At 43.2% G+C, this 12,803-nt stretch overlaps 1 protein-coding gene across 1 annotated transcript in view; it reads right to left on the reverse strand.

Annotated features, from left to right (window-relative positions):
• The window catches only part of TRIM24 (tripartite motif containing 24), a 67,893-nt gene extending 55,943 nt beyond the window's left edge, over window positions 1-11,950 (reverse strand). The window contains exon 1 of the mRNA XM_075755269.1: window positions 11,485-11,950. Within this exon, the coding sequence (XP_075611384.1) occupies window positions 11,485-11,881 (397 nt within the window). The 5' untranslated portion in view covers window positions 11,882-11,950. The remainder of the gene's footprint in view (window positions 1-11,484) is intronic.
• Between the last annotated feature and the right edge of the window lie 853 nt (window positions 11,951-12,803).

Here is a 12,803-nt window from a genome sequence, read left to right on the forward strand (position 1 = left end):
GAATAAAAAGCCAACTTTCTTTATATTCCTCTGTGATATGTGCCCTGCATCCCACAGCACTGCTGTAAGGATTCAAAAAGCAAGGTGGCCAGCTTTTTCCAGTTCCATGTAACTTTCTTTAAGACTACAAAGATGGAGCAATATATTTATTTATATATAAATTTGCTTGAGCAAAGCTGGAGCATTGCGAGATCCACACAGACTATACAGCTTCCAAGAACCAGCATTAATAAAGAAACAGTATTTAAATTTAAAAAAAAAATATAAATATATTTTATATATTATAGAATTTTTAAATTTTTAATTTAAATTTAATCAAGAAGCAACGTTGTTCCTTCTACTTTGGCACTGCATTAATATGAAGATTACTGCATGTAATGAATAAAGCGTATTCCTTCTGGGTTGAAGTGATGCACTGATTGATCAAGCAAGAACAACGGTGATTTCAAATAGCTGCCCTACAGCTCTCAGAAAACAGCAGGTTTCAGAGGCAGCAATTATACTACTTGTGTTCTCACTGCCTATTTCCTGATAGTCTCTCTTCTGAACCATGAACTAGATCCTGTTGGTTGATGTGAACATCCACATCTGCTGAAGAAATCTAGTCTTCCTATGGTTTCCTCCATTCTCCCAAAACCAGAGAAGAGTTCCTTCAAAGGCACTTTCCCAGCATGACACACTCTGTACCACAAATGAAGCTTAGGGAAATGAATCTTCTACCAAAACTGGTCTTCATAAATCCCATTTCCCTGTCCTTTAGATTCACTTGATCTATTTCCATGGTCTGTGCCATACTGCCTAAAAGGATTCATCACATTAGTAGTTTAGATAAAGTTCCGGAAACATTACACTTTGCCTCCAATACCAGTCTGGGAATGAACTAGGATTATATTTCTATTCCTACTTTTATTTTTAAGGAATAGTCACAAGCATTCAACCATGGCATTGTGGTTCTTAACCTACTCGGCTGGCATAATGACAAATGAAAAAGAAAAAACAACCACAACTTCAAGGCAGAACAACAGCTATTCTGGCAAAGGTTTGAAGTCAGACCGCCTGAAGCTCATAGCACCTATACTATATTCTCAATAATTGAGATCAGTCAAAAGGCAGCCAAAGAAAACCTTATTAAATCTGATCTCATCCCAATGGAACTGGAAGCAGGGAAGAAGAAAAAAAACCCAAACCACACAATAAATACAATCCGATTGGAACACAATATAATAATACTGTTGCTAAATGGATTTTAAAAGGATGCAAGATTAGCATTAGCTTCTTAAAGAATACAGACTACATTCAGCTCTTACACAAAGGGTGGAATGGAGGGAACAGGACTGTCAGTACGATCTTTTTGGGATGCCTATATATAAAGTCTTCTTCATTTTGCCAAAAACAGCTTCTGGAGTGAATATTTTGAGAAGAGATCTTTGGCCTTGTTGAATTTAAACAGCAATGATAACCTAGAAGACATAATGAGCTACCAGAAACTGTCGCTTTGTTTCTAAGTTGTATCTGGTCCCACTTATAAGGCCATTTCAAAGAAGAAGAGGCAACAGAGGACTGTCTCCCGATCTGCAGTTGAATCTGCTCAGTCCATCAAGATACAGAGAATTTTATTGATGGTGCCAGTCCCAACAGCTGATACAACAAATACTTATTTATGAGCAGTAAGAGCAATTCTGACAGGTCATTCTTGTGATACAGAATAAGACCCTATTGCTAGGGGTCTTTTTTCATCTGATCTTCACTGCAAGAAGATATGGAAAGACCACAGGCCCTCTCATATATTCCAACCCAGGCTCTTCTGAACACTCTTTCACAACATTGGACTCTGCCTTTGCTATGAAGCAGGGAATAAAGATTTTATTTTACAGCTTGGAGTGTAATATTCAAAGAAAGGGGTGCTAGGATCTCTGGACTCACATTCCGACAGACTGTGACAGACAAACTACACCTATGTTTATCCCAGGAAAGAATTCTATGCACCTACATTTTGAGATAATACTTATTCAGGCAAGGTTTAAAGCATGAGCTCTGAATCCAAATTTGAGTTTCTTGAAGAGAGAAGGGACTGAGGAAAAGTTAAGCAGAGCTTCTAAAAGGAGATCAAATTTCCATAGCATTTGATTAAACTGAACAATCAAAGTCTTCTAAATTATTTTGGAGGTTTCAAAGAAAGACTTGCTAGGCAGCAGGTTATACCCTCATAGTCCTGGAACTATTGAAGGCCAAGTAGCCTGTAGACGCTAAGCTCAACAATTCAAAGGCTAAAACAACTCAAAATGATAGCTGCTAATGTGTGATGAAAGACCCCTAGAGAAGAAAAGAGCAAGAAAGGAACAGAACTACAGAGAACTGAGGGCTGACAACCAACTGCTTAAATAAGCAAAGGTACTACTGGAACTGTGAAGCTACAAGCACTCAGAGAGAGCTAAATCTAACCCTGAAGTATGCTACCTCCAAGATTTAAATGTTCTCAGGACATCTAGCCATTACTGAGGTCCTGCTATCAGACACTGCATATCATTACACGGCTCTGTATTCAACAAAGCTTGTCTGCTAAATGGACTGTCTTTATCTCAGCTTCTGACTGATCAATGCCCACTACCCTATTTATCACTTTGGGGTTCTGGAGTGCCGTGAATTTCAACTTTTACTTGAAAACTATTGAAACAATAGTTACACGTCACAGAGGTTTTCCAAAAGGCAAAGATGATTCAAAGCTACTTCCACTTTAAGCCAACCGACTAGGAAGGCAGGTAATTTATATTCCTACATTACTTCAGCAAGTAGTTTACTCATTGCAAAGCAGAGTCCAGGTTGGAAAAAAAAAAAAAAAGCATGTTTCAATTCACATTTTTGCTGTTCAGGCCAATCTTGCAGACTACTCATTTCTTGTAACAGGCCTGTTGGTGCTGAGCTGTTCTACCAAGGCAGCATACCTTGCATTTAAAATTAGAATCTTGTTCCACTTAAAAAATGTCTTATTCCCCAGCCAAGTGCTGCATCTCTCTACCTCTCTTTCTTCCCACCTACTCATTCCCTGCACACCGCCAGCGTTCCCTCCCCTCACCAGCGTCTGCGTTACAAGTATCCTGATGTAGCAAATACAGCAGCAGCCTAAGCCTAACACAAACTTCTGTTAGGCTGGCCTATAGCATTAGTTCAACAAACTTCAACTCTGCACATCCTTAACCATGTTGTGACTCTATTAAGATGCCTAGAAATGAATAAAGTGGATTAAGTGAACTTTTAAGTTTATTACATGCTTTCTGAACTCAAGCAGACATCCTAGAAAAATAAATGGGGTTTTCCCAAGTCAACATTTACATAAAAATAGTCCCGTTTCTTTTTTACTATGTACAGTACAGACAGATATGTCAGCTCACTGGGAAAACATACAGTCACTTTTCAAATTAGGTAATCATTTTAGTTCAACGGGTATTTCGGCTACAGTCTTGTTTTATTCAAATTGCACTATATTCACTTCAGGGACTATAGTAGAAAGGGGAACTTGCCACTTTAAAAAAAGCTGCCACAGGCAACTTAATCAGAAGCAGGAATCTTTCTACAGTCAGAAAGCAAATGGCTCAGTTCTCTTGTCCATGTACTCCCACTTATGGAGTGTTTAGCACTGGAGTTGCAGATTTCTTTTCTGAAATGAAGATGTCCACATGACCCAAATCCACTTTAGAAACAAGGGCCCCCAAAACCCATAAGAGCAGTTCAAACAGCTGAGCCTTGCTGTCTTCCTTTTTTCCATAGCCCATTGATAAACATCAAAAATAACTAGAAAGTTTGTTTAACCTAAGTCCTCTATCATAAATTAGTAATGTATGCAAGGTAATACACAATCTTCTCCCACATAAAAGCTTCAAATAAGCATTTACTTGAAGCACTGGAGACAGTACCAAATAATTAAGAACATTCTTCTGCTCAACCTTTGGTTTCATACCTGACTTTACAAGACTGTTTCTTGTTAAGAATGGTGTAATTTTCTTAGTTACTTCACACAACTGTTTTATGCTTTCTTTGATGGTAAACATTTATGTTTTTATGCATTGTCTCTGGCCACTAGGGAAAAAAAGTAGATATTTAGTCAATTCAGCTATGATACTGACATCTTCAAAGCACATTTGAGCTGCAAGTACATAGTTTAAACAGTAAATGACTCTATAGCTACCTAATTGCTGTTAAAATCTACCTCAGCACCACTGGAATTCTTCCGTTAAAACAATTTTTCTGGACCTTTAAATTAGCCAAACAAAAAAGAATGCATCGTGAAACCGTTACGGCAGATAAAAGTTAAATAAGAGATAGGAAGCCCAGTAGGAAATTTTGCTCCTATTCACAGTTCAGCTGGATCATCTGCATGGGTCCACAGTGCAAGCTACAGGGCCATAGCCACCTGAACAACCTTGTCTGACCAACACATTATTGTGAGGAAATCAGCAAAAACTACTGTATTCAAGTATTTCATCTTATTGTAAAAATCAGACTTTTAAAAGAACTTCCAGTTTCAGAAAGAATAGATTTTTCATAAACAGTTATTCATAGTGAAATACAGTCATGGTAAAATTCACTTTACATTATTTTTGGTTTTCCCCTATCTTGTTGTTTAGATTAGATATAATGGGCAAAATACCAGCTTCACAAGTTTACTGTCACTGGGAAATTCCACTAAATAATATGGAAATTCCACACAAACCTCGCACAACCCTGGCATAAAACTTTTCCTGTACAAAAGACCAGCTTCTTTAACAACACTACATTCAGGATCAAGAGTTTCAACAAAATTCCTTTCTTAAATTAACTAACTGGGTAAAGTTGAGTGAACACAGCCACTTGGTAGCACTCATGTAAGTCAGCAAGCCAACCTAAAAGCCTGCTACATGGCCTGCTAGCTCTTCAGTACATTTCTCCTATGAACAAGCACACTTCTTCCTCAACTTGCCTCTTAGTGAGCAGATGCACCATTATTTTCCCTTGCTCTTCAGCAAGTCATTTTCTTAAGAGGTTTCTCTATCATATGCATTAAAACAACCCAATAGACTTTCAACTAGATACACATCCAAGTATTTTTAATACATCAGTATGTATTTCCTCTCCTGTTACCTTATGATCTAGGATTCCTTTCCATTATTGAAAGTACTAATTGCTTAGTAGAGACATAAGCCAATTTCATATCAGAACAGAGCTAGGTTGGCTTCTGAGGATTTAAATCTTTGCTTAACAAAAAACAAACAAACAAAAAACCTTTCACACAACAGTTCAGCTATTTTGATAACTTCTACAGCCTAACTTCTAAAAGGCTTCCAATTCAGAATAACCTGCCCACGCCACTACAGTTGTTTTAACACTCATCTGATGTTTCTGATGGCTTCAGTTTTTCCATCTCCAACTATTAGTGAAAGAAGCAAGACTGCAAATGTACCTAACTTACCCTCAAAATACTGTTCTGTAGACACACATAAGATAATAAGTATATATTATATGTTTATATTAATCATGTGTCAGAGCAAGCATGACTAAAGCTTCTTTCAGCATCACGTAGTTGTCCGCCTTGATAAAGACTGCATATGTATGTCTACCGATTTTTGTGGAATTCCTGGTAGAAGAGAATGCAGGAATTTATATATCCTCTATTTCTAATTACACTAGTACAAGTAGTATCATATTCCATCATACATATCTTGAGAGCATAGCTTTTTTCCAAAAAGAAGGGCACGATAATTAGAAAAATAAGAATGTTCTCTAGATAGTTTACTGATTAATATTTTTAAGTTTTTACTAGTTTCATGACTTTTTAGCTGAGATTTGTCCATTACAGGCTATTTCACCTGTAACAATGCTAAATGCTTTTCACATATACAATCTCTGGGGCTCAGGAAGTTTTCAATTCAAAGTAACCACAAATCAAAAAAGTGTGAAAACTAGGCATATATTTCCTCTACATATTCCTAAAACTTATATGATTTTCAGATATCAGCACTCCCAAATCTCCTTAAGTTTGTTACAGTTAAACAATTTAGTTCTTGATGGCACCGCAGCAGAACTAAGACTTGTAAAAGGATGCATACATTCGACCACATATTTGCAAGTGCGAGCATATACCCACACAAATAAAACATGGACTCTTTGTAACAGTGAAAAATGGAGAGAATGCACTTTAAACAAGTGGCAATATTAAAGATTAAATGGAAATAATCATGTAGTAAGCAGATTAAAACAAACAAAAAATCTTAAGTCCTCTTAGACTAACAAGACCTGGAAAAAAAAAAACTAATCTTCACCATAAGAGAGCTCAAATGAAACTACTATATGATTCTGCCCCTCTAGTCTGCTCTGGTGAGTCCCCACCTAGAGTACTGCATCCAGCTCTGGGGTCCCCAGTACAAGAAAGACCTGGATCTGCTGAGGTGAGCCCAGAGGAGGGCCACAAAGATGATCAGAGGGCTGGAGCACCTCTCCTATGAGGACAGGCTGAGAGAGTTGGGGTTGTTCAGCCTGGAGAAGAGAAGGCTCCAGGGAAACACTGCAGCCTTTCAGTACTCTAAAGCGGCTTATGAGAAAGATGGGGACAAACATTTTAGCAGGGCCTGTTGCAACAGGACAAGGGGTAATTGTTTTAAACTAAAAGAGGGTAGATTCAGACTAGATATAAGGAAGAAATTTTATATGATGAGGGTGGTGAAGCACTGGAACAGGCTGCCCAAACAGGTGGCAGATGCCCCATCCCTGGAAAGATTCAAGGTCGGGTTGGACGCGTCTCTGAGCAACCTGCTCTAGCTGAAGATGCCCCTGCTCACTGTAGGTGCATTGGATTAGATGGCCTTTAAAGGTCCCTTCCAACCCAAACCATTCTATGATTCTACCAGTTATCAAAATGAAAGAGGGAAGGAGCACATTACATACAGAGAAATAAGAAAATTTAATTTCAAAAGCTGTATTTTCAAGGTCAAATGAAGTGATGACATCAGAAAGTCCAGATATCAAGATCAGATGAGAGTCAGAAAGAGTTTAAAGGTATCTGGATAAGGACTGACTGTGGGACATAAAACAACAGATGCCATTCACGTTCATGAGGAGATACGAAGGGTTAGGTCTTCATTCCATGCCTTATAGGCCTCCAAATTGTATTGGTAAACAAATATTTCTTGGCATTAATAAGCTGAAATATGAAACATCACTGAAATCCTTCTTCAGTAACGCAAGTATTTATTACTTTAATTAACAGCAAGTATTGAACATATTTGAGTTGTTAGTCTGGAGACTCCCCAGGAATTTAAATCCTGGGAGTGTCCAAACATTACATGCTTTTAAAAGCTTCATACAGATTTGTTTGCTAGGAGGTTTGTCTACAGGTAAAATAAAGATAATAAGAATTCTCTCTACTATTTTTGGTATTGACACTAGTAAGATTTAATCACGATACCTACGTGAAGTTTTGCTATGCATTTCCATTCATAAGTTTTTCACCAGACCTGTTCACAATCTATTTGGTGCGGAGATTGATAATAAAAATCAAACAAGGATGTTTACAATTTAAATAGTTTTGAAAAGGAATAGAATCTCAATCTGTAACTTTGTGATTTTCATATACCTCTTTCACATTTAAAAATTCCACAGGAGTACTGTGATGTCCAGATGCTCCCCATATTATGAACGCTGTCCTTTAATTAAGTATAGACTACTACTCAACTAGTCATTGAAGCACCACCCAGCACAAAATTTGGGCAAATGGCAGATTTCTAATAACAGCCTTCTTTTATGCACCAGTTAGAACTTGCACAATCCAATAGTAAAGAATGGCCATTTGAGAAACAGAAAGAAAACACACATGGAGTTAGCCAATTTATTTAGTAGCCGTGTCTGTACACGCTTGCACACAGGCTAGTATCACATTTACAGACCCCCTCTTGCAGCATTCCCCCTAGTTCATAACATTCTGTGCCTGGCAACCCATTTTTTGGCAATGCCACAACAAAGATATCACCTACATCAAATAAGTTTACCATTGGACATTAAGAAAACAAGCAGTGAGTCCTCCAGTGCGAAGACCATTGAAATCTGACAGATGGCTGATTCTGCAACAACTTTAACTTCAGTAACAGTATGGAGATCATAAACTCCAAGCTTGTTTTTTCCTATAGAAATGATTTTATTTCAAAACTGAATGTTGTGGCAATATAGAGTATATCCATGCCAAATGGCCTTGCCACCAGCCTACCTTTGTAGGAGAAATACTGATTAACATCCACCACAGGAAACTCCTTCGCATGTCTTGACACCTGTCTTTGCCATTACCCATGCTGAACCTTGTATTCAAGTGAGCAACACTAAAATTCTTAATTCACTCTAGATCCTTAAGTTTGAGTATTTTTCCCCCCCCACAGTAATCCTTTATTAGTTGTTAGTATCTTTACAGAAAGCAAGCCAATGTTCTCCCAAGTAAACCTGTCTGTATGTTGGAAGCTGAAAGCACGCATTATTCTAGTAAAGCAAAGGACTGTTTCTGCTTGGAAGGAGTTTACTGAAGACAAAAGGCATATGCAGATTATACTTGAAATGCAGTTCCTCTTTAGCTACCTGTTTCTCAACTAATTTGGATGTTAGCACAACACTCCATCTCAAGGCTGGCTCAGTGAAGCACTTTTCAAATCATATCCTCTCCTTTGCTCAAAACAAGACTCCCTTCTACCAGCCTTTCTTCAGGCTTCTTTTTGTGCAACACCTTACTGCTCAGCACACGTGCATAAGCTGTCTGCTTATCTTTCTATTATAGTTTGTAATTCTATTGTGTTCCTTACCTAGGACATTCCTTCCAGCACAAATAGCTTCCTTGCTGATTATTTCTTCAGTTTAGTCACAGTAATCTCATAATTTACAGCATGAAAAGAATTTACTATCCAACTTTCAAAGCTTATACTCTTGTTTATTTCTTCAGGTCACCCCTCAAACATTTTGCACAACATATTGTATTACCCGAAGAGGTGACCGATTTGCACTGTTTTGCCCTTCCTTCCATCTTCTGATAATTCAAGAACTCCTCTAACCACAACATTTTTCCTCAATATAATCGGCTTTAGACACTGATGTGTTGTTTTTTTTTTTTTTTTCCCAATACAAACTTAAGTGTACAACTTTTTATCAGCTGGAAAACAGAAAGTAGCCAGCGCACATTATCAAGTCAGGCCTAGTATGCAGCCATTGTCATTTTAACTGGGCCAAAACCGTGACAAGATGTAAAGAATGCGTCAAAGTGTGAGATCTATACAAGTTTTTTTTTCCCATTAGACATGGAAGCATGAAAATAATGTGAAAGAAAAATTGAGAGGGTAAAAATGTCACCAAAAAATAGTATGTCCGTGAATTTGTAGAACAAGGAAGAATATATAAGATACTGTGTAATTTATTCATATAGAACCAACCCGCATAGTCAAAAGGAAGGAATAGAGCTACATAGAAGTTTACCATTGCTAAGATTCATTATCTGTCGTTTGTACTCTCAAGCAAATGTTTGAATACCACTAATCTTTTCATTCTTATGACGCATCTCATTTCTTACTCAACTACACACCCCTGTCTCTGCTATATTTAAATAGAACATTGGGAGTTTAGCTGTGCTGTTCATGACCTCAAAACTCAGAAGATGATCTTCCACGATGATTATATTCTCAGCCTATGTTGCAACCCCTGAACTAGCTGCATCTCTGCACCCTTTCTCATTTCCAAGTATGTCATCTTGAAGTATCTCATCATACACCAGTTTGTGCTTTTTTCTGTTCCTCCCATGCAGAACTGTACAGTTCAACTCGTAGATGTATGAGCAATAGCATTTCCTTGATGAACCAAGCTGAAATATACTGGCTTTCGGTCTCACAGATTTTCCCATTCTGGAACTTCTGACCAGGTAGTCTGACTACTACATAAATTACAAGCTAAAATTGAAGACTGGATGAATACACTAACACAGACATCAATGTAGATTAAGAGGCTCAGCATATCCTGTTATTAACATACTCAGGACTTTCTCAGGCATTCTGAGCAAGGCTGTCTGTCCAATTGTCCCAAATAATCCTTTCTCCAAGACGATGTTCCTTTATAAATTGCTGCAAACATTTTGCATCTTCAAGTTGTAATCTTTCTGGTCAGAACTGCTGGCAGAATGGCAAAGATTTCCTAAATGTACTTAAAGGACAATCGTTAATGCTTGCTTAAGAATGGCCAATCTGGAGTTGCTACTTCTTTCTTCACGTACAATTTTTCACATGAGCACCCACTACACGTCCCAATAAGCACAACCTCCGCTAATAATACCTACAGAGAAGCTCAATTCCTATCACACCTTCTCTTTTCTCTTCAAGTTTCTCCAGGATCTTCACCCATTTTCACTACAGGATGCTTGTTTGCACCTTTTTCTAACATGAAGTTGCCTTTAACAAAGTTAAGTGACCCACTAGACCTGAGAGGGCTTGGAAAAAAGTAAAATATTGGGGAAGTACGTTCAGATTGTAGGAGTTTTTACACATCTTCTACAGCAAGATGTATTTTCAAACACCTTGACATAAGCTACTACTATGTCAGTACATAAGCTTACCAAAACTTCCTCGCAGCATTCTCCCTTCAGCACGACAATTAAACAAGTAAGTTTTACATTAATGCATTACCAGATCCATCCAGGCTGCCTATCAGGTGGACAAGCCTTAGTGCTTGTCCGCACTTGTTACCGCCCAGGAGCTGGGACCCTCCCCGGCTGAACGCCGCCGAAAGAGGATGACAACCACAGGGCTTCCCTCCAGGTGAGCTCCGAACTGCCCGCCTAGAAACATTACTCAAAACAAGTCTGTTTTCTCGCTACGTTTTTCTGCCTTCATATCACTCCGTATTACGGTTTTCCCCCTGCATAAGGCAAAAGCAAACCCTTCTGGACGCAAAGCCCCCCCACCCCGGCGCCCACCGAGGGAGCTGCCCAGGCCGGCCGCGGGCCCCGAGATGCGCCCGGCCCCGCACCCACGGCCCGGCGGGGGGAGGAGGGGGACGGCTCCCGCCGCTCCTCTCTATCCGCACAGAGAGCTCCCGGGAAAGTACAATTACTGGCTTCCCTTCCGAGGTGGGAAATTTTAAAAATAATAACAATAATTACCAAAAAAAAAAAAGCCCCACCCACCACCAACGCACACACAATCTCCCCGCCAGCCTCGGCGCTGGCGAGCAGCGAGCACAGCCCGCCCCGAGCCCGCCCTGACAGGTCCGTGCCCCCGGGAGACCCGCGGCCGGGCACCTGCACCCCGCCCACGGCACCCGGTGCTTCCCAAGTTCCCGTCGCGACAGCTCCCCGCCCCCCCCCCCCACGTCTGTCGCGATACACAGACCTCCGGGGAAAAGGGGGAAGGTGAGCGCGGGGTGGAAGGGGTTGCACCCCCAACCACGGGGCCGTGGGCCAGGCGGAGGGAAGAGGTCGGCGGCAGAAGGGCCACTTACCGGGCGTGCAGTGCAGGGGTGAGGCCGGCGAAGAGACAGGCGAGGAGGGGGGCGCCGGCGGCTGCGGCTCCTTGGGGGTGCCGGCGGCCGAGGAGGGTATGGCGGGGGGCAGCATGAGGTAGCGGTCGGGCTGCGGCAGGCAGCGGAGGCAGACCGAGTGGAGGCAGGGCAGCAGCTTGGGCCGCCGGCTCTGGATGGGCTGCCCGCACACGCCGCAAGTGTCCAACAGGTTGAGCGGGGCCACCTCCCCACCGCGCTCCGCCGGGCCCTGCCGGCTCTCGGCCTCGTTCTCCCCGCTCAGCGCCGCCGCTCCCGTTCGATCCGCCGGGCAGGGCCCCCCCGCCGCCGCCGCTGCTACTCCCGCCGCCGCTACTCCCGCCGCTGCCGCCTCTTCCATTGTCCTGCGCCGGCCGCCGCCGGAGCGCCGAAGGGAGGCGGGGCGGCCCCGCTGCCCCCGCCGCTTCCCGCCCGCCCGCGCCGCCGCCGCGCCGACCCCCACCCCGCGCGGCCCGCGGTGTTTGTGTGCCTGCCCCGGGAGGAGGCTGCCCCGCCGCGCGACACGGCCAACGGCCGCCCGCGCCCCGCCCCTCGCCACGCTGCGCCCCGCCCCTCCCCCCGCCGCGCCGCCAGCCCCGCCCGCCGTCCCAGCCCCGCTGCCTCTCCCCGCCCCGCCGCGCCACTCCCCCTTCGGGGCCACGCCCCCATCGCTACGTGCGGCGAGCGCTTCTGCCGCCCCGCCCTCACAGGAACCAGCCCGACCGCCGGAGGAAGCCCCGCTCCCAGAGGCCCCGCCCCGAGCAGCCCCGCCCCACGCCGCCTTCTGCCCGGGCGGTTGGCGGGGCCTTTCCCGCCGCTGCCCCCCTCGGCGGCCCGGGGGCGGCTGGGGGGCGAACCCTGGCGCCGGTGCCCATGGCGCCGGTCACCCAGAGGCACTCACCCGTCACCTCCCCGGGTCCTGCGCCCCACCAGCACACACGCTGCGTTAAATGCCCATGGTCCCCTCAGCCCCTGCCCAAATGGCCGCCCTCTCGCCTGGGTAGGAGGCCAGGCCCGCGGCTGGCAGCGTGTGGGCAGCCTGGCACTGGCTAGGTGAGAGGCCTTCACCCCTTTGAGAGGTTTTTGAAGAGGTTGTCCTTCTCCCCCGCTGTATGTGCAGGTGTCGGTAAACTTTGGCCCGTGTTCGGTTTGGCGGATCACATCTACACTGCCGCGTGCAGGCATGTCACCTCACTGAAGCTAATTGGCGATCAGTAAAAAAAGTATGATGGAAAACTACCATTCTGGTTTGGACGTGACATTTTACTGAATCAAATGCTTCG

The sequence above is a fragment of the Balearica regulorum genome, chromosome 1 (assembly GCF_011004875.1).
Source record: "Balearica regulorum gibbericeps isolate bBalReg1 chromosome 1, bBalReg1.pri, whole genome shotgun sequence".
Taxonomy (NCBI): domain Eukaryota; kingdom Metazoa; phylum Chordata; class Aves; order Gruiformes; family Gruidae; genus Balearica; species Balearica regulorum.